Source organism: Crassostrea angulata, chromosome 1 (genome assembly GCF_025612915.1).
Source record: "Crassostrea angulata isolate pt1a10 chromosome 1, ASM2561291v2, whole genome shotgun sequence".
In the NCBI taxonomy this organism is placed as follows: domain Eukaryota; kingdom Metazoa; phylum Mollusca; class Bivalvia; order Ostreida; family Ostreidae; genus Magallana; species Magallana angulata.
This window is the reverse complement of record NC_069111.1, coordinates 40,524,212-40,534,133: the sequence shown is the minus strand read 5'-3', so window position 1 is coordinate 40,534,133 and position 9,922 is coordinate 40,524,212. Positions and strand designations below refer to the sequence as shown.

Genomic DNA, 9,922 nt, shown 5'->3' with positions numbered 1-9,922 from the left:
GTAACTATTAGTAACTACTTTTGAAACTAAGCATTTTATTTTTTACATGACTCTAAATGATTTGTGACTAGCTTTTATTTATCGCGTGCGCGAATATTTTAAAAAGGTTTAAAAAAAAAAACTTGTTTCCATGTGTATCTTTTGTCGTAAATTATCATTTTCTTTTTAAAATAGACTGTCTGTGCAATATATTGCATACATATTAATACTATCAAAAGAGCATCAACTACAAAAAACCTCTTAAATGTCATTTTCCCCCCAAACACCTGTAAACTGTTAGAATTCCTAAACTGTTGGTTTACATGTATGGATTTGTCCTTGATTCAATATATTCTCCGTGCGTTGATAAACTTAACTTTAAAGAAATATGAAATTAAACTCGTCGAATGTTGAATATTAGATACATTTAATATATTAATATATATTTAATATGATTCGGAATATATTCGATAATAATATATAAAATCTTCAATAATGAAGCTCAACTTCAAAATACTTTCCCCTGGAATGAAAAGACGGTATATAAAAAAGAAAAAAAGAATTACCACTTTGCAACTGGGAAAAAAACCAAACGCTTTTCAATTCTGCGTAAAACATGAATAAAAAAGTAATGTTCAATTTTTTTTTAAATCCTTGTGTCAGGTAAACAACTCAAGTTGAAAACAGTTTCTTTAGGTAAAACTAAGATATTGTTTTTACGTGTATTAATAGTTTTGTGTTCAAGACATCGCCGTCATTAGAGGTCACGCTTAATATTGTTAACAGTTCTCGTACTCTTGACGATATACTGGTATATATACTTCAAATTTTCTTTTCTGTTTCGGACCTTGATACATGAATTGAACTGTTGGATAAAATATGGGGGAAAATATTAACAAGTTGAAGAAAGTTTAAACCGATTAATATTGAATAAAATAATTTAAACAGATAAATATTTAAAAGTGCATAACGTTGTAATTTTTCACAAATGTTTGATCTTCGATGTAGTCTAGTCCGATTTAGTCGAAAAAAAAAACTTAACGGCAAATAATTATTATTTGGTCCAGCATGATTTTGTTATCATAATTCATGAAAGTGCGCTGATTCCAAAAAAATATGCTGGCCTTCATGAAAATGGCGTTGAGTAGCTCAAAATGGCGATTCAAAATGGCGGACACCCAAATTTTATATTTTTTTTCTTAAAGTCTTTTCATTATTGACAAACAATAATGAAATGATCCAGTTTAGTATTTAATCATATCTAAAGTGTGCTAAGTTTGGAAAAAAATGCTGGCCTTCCCCAAAAAGCGTTAATTAGGTCAACATGGCGATTCAAAATGGCAGATACCCAGATTTTATAATTTTTTTCCTAATAATTTTTAACTAGGGAAAACGCAAAAACAACCAATAATAATTTAGTCCAGCAAAGTCAATTTTGCATATTAATTAAGTCGTGCTTAGTCTAAAAAATATGCTTGCTATGACAAAAATGGCGCTAATTAGGTCAAAATGGCGGCCAAAATGGTCGACTTGCAAATTCTATAATAATCTTAAGTCTTAATATATATATATATATATATATATATATATATATATATATATATATATATATATATATATATATATAAAGCCTTGGTACAGCGAAAAATACTTTAATAAATAAAACAGAATGCGACAGTCCAAATTCAATAAATTGTTTAAATAAATTTAAATTGTATAAACAAACAATTTATTTAATTTGGACTGTCGCATTCTGTTTTATTTATTTAAGTATATATATATATATATATATATATATATATATATATATATATATATATATATATATATATATATATATATATATATAATTAGGTGTGCTGAGCCCACAAAATATATTGATCGCGATAAATAGTTAAAAATGGTGGACAGCCAGATTTCATCATTTTTCGTCTCTTTAATGGAAAAAAATAACTATACAGAATCACAAATTGGTCTAGCAAAGATATTTATCATAATTAGGTTGTGGCAAGTTGATGAAATTTGTTGGTCTTCATGAAAATGACGTTAATTTTGTCAAAATAGCACTTCAAATTGGTGTATACTAGTAGCCAAATTTCATTAAACTCTATAGAGACTACTAAAGGCCTCTTAAATGGTCAAAAAGGCCATCAATGCTAATGATGTAACTGACAATCAAATTTGAACACTTGTATTAATAGAAAAAACTCCACCAGCTTTTTATTTGAAAAAAATCTGTTTTCCCTTATTAAGCTACAGTATATAATTATGTTATTTATACAATTTTAGTTTTAAATGATAATATTTGATTTGAAATTTGCAAATGTCTTTACCCGGGAAGTAGGCACGTTTACATTCACACATAAAGGTTCTTCAACCTGTGGGGCAGTTGCAAGCTATCAAATCTAAGTAAGCTTTAGGTAGAAGATCTTAAGGTCATCAGTTCTAGCAACAAACAACCACCACTTAATTTTTTTTATCCCATCTCGGCTGGGCATGGTAATATGGGCATGCTTATATATGTCTGTTTTCGTATCATTACCTTGGTATTACCTTAAGTATATATATATATATATATATATATATATATATATATATATATATATATATATATATATATATATATATATATATATATATATATATATATATATAATTAGGTGTGCTGAGCCCACAAAATATATTGATCGCGATAAATAGTTAAAAATGGTGGACAGCCAGATTTCATCATTTTTCGTCTCTTTAATGGAAAAAAATAACTATACAGAATCACAAATTGGTCTAGCAAAGATATTTATCATAATTAGGTTGTGGCAAGTTGATGAAATTTGTTGGTCTTCATGAAAATGACGTTAATTTTGTCAAAATAGCACTTCAAATTGGTGTATACTAGTAGCCAAATTTCATTAAACTCTATAGAGACTACTAAAGGCCTCTTAAATGGTCAAAAAGGCCATCAATGCTAATGATGTAACTGACAATCAAATTTGAACACTTGTATTAATAGAAAAAACTCCACCAGCTTTTTATTTGAAAAAAATCTGTTTTCCCTTATTAAGCTACAGTATATAATTATGTTATTTATACAATTTTAGTTTTAAATGATAATATTTGATTTGAAATTTGCAAATGTCTTTACCCGGGAAGTAGGCACGTTTACATTCACACATAAAGGTTCTTCAACCTGTGGGGCAGTTGCAAGCTATCAAATCTAAGTAAGCTTTAGGTAGAAGATCTTAAGGTCATCAGTTCTAGCAACAAACAACCACCACTTAATTTTTTTTATCCCATCTCGGCTGGGCATGGTAATATGGGCATGCTTATATATGTCTGTTTTCGTATCATTACCTTGGTGTTTGTTTGTTTCATAAGCAACGTAAGGCAAATCCTAAGTTGGGACATGTCCCAACTTAGGATTTGCCTTACGTTGCTTATGAAACAAACAAACACCAAGGTAATGATACGAAAACAGACATATATAAGCATGCCCATATTACCATGCCCAGCCGAGATGGGATAAAAAAAATTAACCCTGATTTTAGGAAGAAAGCAAATTAAACCGTGTCAGTGGGCAATATGTCATTGTTATCCATATAACTAAAGAACTATTCGAACTCTTTGATTTTCTGGTCAGTTAATTCCCCTTTTCGTACTTGTTTCTGTTCACATATTATATCGATTTTCTCGACATGCTGTAGAAATAAGAAGTTGTGTCACACCATATCAGTGAATGAAATGAACCAAGTGCTAATTCAAAGTTCTATAAAAGGGGAACATTTTCTCTTCAACAACATTGTCAGGGATGTTTATCGGCTTAAAAGAGGTCCATACATCCATCAGCAAACTTAGTTGTGAGGATATGTTGCAAATTAGCACTGGCATGGTCTAGCATAAAAAAGCCTCAACTTTTCCTTTGAATATGGACACGCATTGCTATACTTTCCTCAACACATTTGGCCAAACACATGTTAACAATTTTGCAAGAGGTTCTTTTATCTTTAACAAAGACATAGACAGCTTGATTCCTTATACAATATATAAATTGTCCCTAGTAATGTTAAAAAGAGTAAAATTCTTTGTGTTGCCCAAAACATATTGTGCATACCTATTACTATAAATACAGCTAGACGATATGTTGATCTCGGCTTATTTTGAATCACGAGCTTTTCCGGTGTATATGATGATATATTTAATTTAGTTAGATTTATTTGCTGGAAAGGTATTAAAGGAAGAGACAGACACATACTAGAATAGTTCTTCATGTCGTACACTGTTCCTCAGTACCTGATTGTATCTCTGTTATCATATTAGCTTATGACATCGATGTCTTTTAAGCCTGAACACAAGTTTTATAGTCCTCACTCAAACTTTGCTTTGTAAGCATTTGTTGTATTTCACGAACTTGCAGGTCGAAGAAATCGGTTCATAAAGTATAATTAAAATAAAAACCCAGAAAGTTTTAGGAACAAGACGGATATTGAAAATCATAAACACAGAATGTTTACAGAACGGAAGAAATTAACAATTTTTAGTAAATTATTGAACTGTTCTCTTTCTTCGTTAAAGTGTTCCAATCTAATTTTTCATGTGCATATTTGTATTATGTAATACTTACACGTTTCATCCCTGTTAACGGCTTTAAAAGAGAATTATGAATTCTGGCTGTCGACCATTTTGACCCAAATAACGCCATTTTTGTAAAAGTAAGCATATATCGTCAAACTCATTATACCGTAATTATGAATAAAAACTTTTTGTTGGACCGGACTATAATTGTTTTAATGCTTTGTTTCTTGCTAAAAAAAAACTTACCTAGAAAATGAAAAAAATCTGGCTGTAGGCCCTTTTAAACGCCATTTTTACCTATTTTAGGGAATTTCCGTCACAGCTAGCATATTTCTTAAGACTCAGCGTGTCTCAGAACAACTTTGCTGGACCAAAAACTTGTTGGTCTCATGCTTTTTCCGTTTTAAGAAACTTTAAAGAAAAAAATATAAAATTTTGCTGTCCGCCATTCTGACATAAAAAGCATCACTTGACCTACTTAACGCCATTTTCATGAAGACCAGCATATTTTTTTCAGACTCAGCATACTTTAATTATGAAAAAATACCATGCTGGACCAAATAATAATTATTTGCCGTTAAAACGTAATTCTAATTTAGAAATTAAGACTAGACATGTCATTTAAACGTACAAATATAAGGTGACCTTTATCAGTAAAACTCTCGTCACTCCAAGTATAAGTTCACTGAATATGGGTGACGAAATGGGTATGTACACACATCAATTACTCCATGTTTGAATGAAGAACTTTAACGAAAGCGATTTGTTTAATACAATGTTGTAGTAAATAGTTTTTTTTTTATTTAGCCCTCTTTGCCAATAACGTAACTTCAAAATTATCTTTGGCCTATATGATTATATCAAATATGACTGATACAGCATTTTACGGCCTGGGTCAGACATTTACGGAATCCAGTATGGTTTACCTTCCTTTTTTACCGATAGTTAATGTCATATACGTTGCTTTCATTACAAATGAACAAAATCTTCAAATATCATTAAATTTAAAAAAAATTATCTTAAATAGTATCTTAAGCACTTGGGCCGTATTTTTAAGATTCATATTTTGCTGCAAAAACCGGGTACCTGTAAAGTGCAAAACGAAATAGAAACAAAACGAAATCTACCGAAAAGAAACGAGATCCACCAAAACGAAACAAAACGAAATCAAATCGAAAAGAAACCTACCGAAACGAAACAAAACAAATTCGGGGAAAATAAAATATTTTTAACCAGTCCATTTTGATTTGAAATATATTTCATAGTGTATAATTTAGAAGTAACAAGTATCTTTTGAAACGCAACGAAAGTTAAAAAAAATGCGCGTATGTAAACATGTGCATTTCTTTACATGGATTACACTTTTAAATAGATATCGCTCGTTTTAGTGCAAAACAACACTTTAGACTGTGCTTATATATTTAACCCAAATTATCACTTTCGGGTTCTTGTTAATATACTAGTAATCTATTTGTATGCATACTTGTATACACAAAATCGGATTTTAATGGTAATTCCTGGTCTGCGCTTGTCCGACACTAAAACTGTGTAATAGATCATATTCATTAAAATTTACGTCATAATCATTTTACCAAAAAAAAAAGTAACAATGCGATAACGCTTAAACATCAACTCCAATGTAAACCAACTTTGCTATTACCTATAACCATCATATCTTTTTTAAATCTGGGAATTTTAGCCTCAAACAGACATTTAGCAAATGAAAATAGGCATGTTGCCACTTTTTGTTTTATCTCCCATAATTATACGCGATCGCAATTTGATGCAAAACCGTTGAATCGAAATTTGAGGCTTTAGGTACTCGCTTAAAATCTTAAAATAAGGAATCTTCAGTAATACACCAGCAAAAACATATGCCTTGAAAAAAGGATGGGGTCCTTCTCAGAACTACCTCTAAAAAAGCTGGACCCGACAATGATCTAATGTATAATAAATGGGCTTTGTATAATTGCTCACATAATCATATATATGAATAACAGTAATACACTTTATGTCATTTCACTCAATGTACATTTGTTCAGTTATTTCATTATTAACATATTATTATGTTTTTAGACATTCGCAGTACAACAGTATAGTAACTTTATTTCGCAAAGCAAAACCATTTCGATCCGTAAATAAACAAGGGTTTTACATGTAACACATCAATTTTGAGAAATTTGTTGAATTTAGATGATTGAGGGATATAGACTTTATAGCGATCGGCGAAAGTAGCAACACGTTCTTTAAGAATGTGAACAAATGTTTATAATGTAGCTGTTCTTTTTTTTTTTTATAGATTTTTAAGTAGTTTAGTAGTAGCTTTAGATTTTATTTTCTTTGTTTTGTACTCATGTATTTTTTGGTCCTGAAGAAGGGACTGGTTGTCCCGAAAATTTGACAATTTCTATTGTTCGTGTCGTTAGTCATTTTTAGTGCTTTATATATTCAGTTTACTGGCTTAGTATCTATATATTATATCCGACACTTTAAAGATTGCTAGTGTTGTTGATTCTATTCAGTGCTTTAGATAGATAGATAGATAGATAGATAGATAGATAGATATATATATATATATATATATATATATATATATATATATATATATATATATATATATATATATATATATATATATATATACCTTAACTACACTGGCCTTTGCATAGTTCCTCTAGTTACTTTAAAATTATATTTATGCCTGTCATTTGTGTTATTAGAACAAACTTTTGTTCAGATTTTATGGGCGCTCCCCTTTTAATTATTCAGCTACTTATAATTGTCACTATTTCTTAGCGTCCGAAACAAATTTATCAGAAGATGACATCATCAGAATTCACGACAACCATGGTAACACCATGGAGTTACTGGGGAGCGGGGGTCAGTACCTCAGCGCGAGCAGTGTCAGGTCGGGGAGGTACCCTAACCCCGTCACTAACATCCCTAGGCTGAGAAAGATGAACGTCAACGAAGATGACATCTTTCTCTGTGCATATCCAAAAGCAGGTATGATGTAGTGAGAGTAATAAAGAGCTAAAATCCTACTTAAATATTTTAATGTTAATGTTGAAAAACTAGAGCAACATAATGATACAGGGCATATTGCAACACTGATAATAGTAGCTAGTTTTTTGGGATTTTTTTTCATAACAGGAACACATTGGACCTGGGAAATTATGACCATGCTCCTGCAACAGAGTGCTGAATATCACCCCCACGAAAAAGAAAGTTACATGTACGAGTTACAGATTCCAGAGACGCTTCAGGCTTTAGAGCCACCCCGTGTGTTTAACACCCACGTCCGACCAAATAACCTACCGGAACAGTTCTTTGAGAAACGATGCAAAACTGTGTTTGTTCGACGTAACCCAAAAGATATAGCGGTATCATTTTATTACCACTGTAAGAACATGATCCAATTTGGTGGCACTTTTAAACAGTTTATGGATTTCTTTTTGAAAGAAGATGAACCAGGTAAATTTCAATTGAAATAGCAGCAAAAGGGTATGTTGCAGCTGTTGCAAATGTAAATAAAACCAATGAAGAGGGGTAAATGCCTATTTGCGGAAGTACTTTTTTTTTTCATTTGCAAAATTTAAACATGAACACTTTAAAGGTATAATACAAGCATTCTCATTGTAGTGTTACACTGCGCCTGGTATAAATATACATTAGAATGGGAACAGTTCATTAGAGAAAATCCAGATCATCCTGTCCATTGCATCATGTACGAGCAACTTCAACAGGTGTGTGGTTTGGTGAAGTATGTCGCAATGGTATTGCTATCAATGAAACTTTAAAAAAAAACCTACATCTTTAAAATGAAAACGTACTATTAACACTTTTGTTGATAGAATGCAGTCGAAGAAATCAAGCGTCTTGCTACCTTTTTGAAGACACCATGTGACGACAAACTTGCCAATCTCATTGCCGAAATATGCTCGTTTCAAAATCTCAAAAACGCAACTTTGAAGGTAAAAAAAGGGGAAATGAGCAAGATACTTTTCAGAAAGGGTGAGTTTACATACTGATTCACGTCATGTGTATTATAAAAAATGTTCCTCCGTATATCTTACTTAACTCAGTGAACTAAAATAACTTATTACTCACTAATAAAGTTCTATTTTTAGGAATGGTTGGAGACTGGAAAACTCATTTCACCGTCGCGCTTAACGAGAAGTTTGACCAGTATTTACAGCGTCATCCAAGAACCTCAATGTATACGTATGATATATAGACTAGGACTTCTTTCCTGGGTGTCAGATTATAAATGTAGGAATAAAATGGTTGTCACTAAAATATATGTCAGTAAGTATAATGTACATATATTCCTATTTCATGTTCTGTACACACCATTGCTAGTGATTTTTTTTATCTTAAAATCAGTGTATTATTTGTTTTGAAACATGTTCTCGTTAATGTTCATGATATCCATTGTGTTGAATATTAAATTTTGAATATTAAACAATCTTATAACCAGCTTCTTAACTCATGAAAGAGAAGCATTTCATAACGTGAAATAGTTCAAGATTGGCAAAGTGGTCAATCCCTCTATCCCGAAAATCGAATAATTTCATTACCATTGAAAATAACCATAACTGTATATTTCACAGATGATAGCCTTGTTGTTTAAATTGATGGTACTTTAAAAAAAATAATCCCCATTCTTTTTTATTTAACCCCGTATGTCTTTATTTATTCTGTTGGTCTCCTATTGCACGTCGCTGTGATTGCCAGAACATTAACATATTCATTGTCTTCTAGAGTGGACAAAAATCTCCAGCAGATACTACTTTCTTGCACTCTACAGAGCTTTTAAAGGTGTTTTCTTTGTTGTTTTTCCTTTTAAAAAATGCTGTGGATCACATATATAAGGTTAAAAATGAAATAAATAAATAAATCATAAAGGTACATATCTATGTGATATACTTATCTCAATGTCCAAATAGCAAATTCTTATTATTGTATAATGTATAGCGATTCCTTCAACAAAATAAGTGCCATCAACTTGGGTTGAAAACTGAAATGCATTAATTTTATCAAAAATCAGAAATCTAAGTAACATGCAACTCTGTGATATTTGTACAGGAACCCAGATTAAATTGGATTCACTTCCCTGCCTTACTTCTTCCTAAACTTCGAAGTTAAAAATTTGAAAACAATTTAATCATTTTACCAGAAAATGATTTGACTATAAAATAACTTTTCAAGATTTTATAGCGCGTTATGTGACAAGTTGAACTGTTAACTCATTGTAAAATGACGACGTCGGCGTTTTATAAGGTGGCGCAGCGGTAACGGAACAAGTTTTGTAAAGGCCTTGAAACAAGTCCAAAGCGACTTTTAAAGTACATTAAATTAACAACATCCAACATAA

At 31.1% G+C, this 9,922-nt stretch overlaps 1 protein-coding gene across 1 annotated transcript; it reads left to right on the top strand.

The window, feature by feature from the left end:
- Positions 1-5,214: 5,214 nt before the first annotated feature.
- Positions 5,215-9,436, top strand: LOC128183032 (sulfotransferase 1A2-like). Its single transcript, XM_052851836.1, has 6 exons — positions 5,215-5,252; positions 7,342-7,551; positions 7,699-8,019; positions 8,188-8,291; positions 8,400-8,559; positions 8,676-9,436. Exons 1-6 carry the CDS (start codon positions 5,237-5,239, stop codon positions 8,780-8,782), a joined length of 918 nt encoding a protein of 305 aa, XP_052707796.1. The 5' UTR covers positions 5,215-5,236; the 3' UTR covers positions 8,783-9,436.
- The last annotated feature ends 486 nt before the right edge of the window (positions 9,437-9,922 follow it).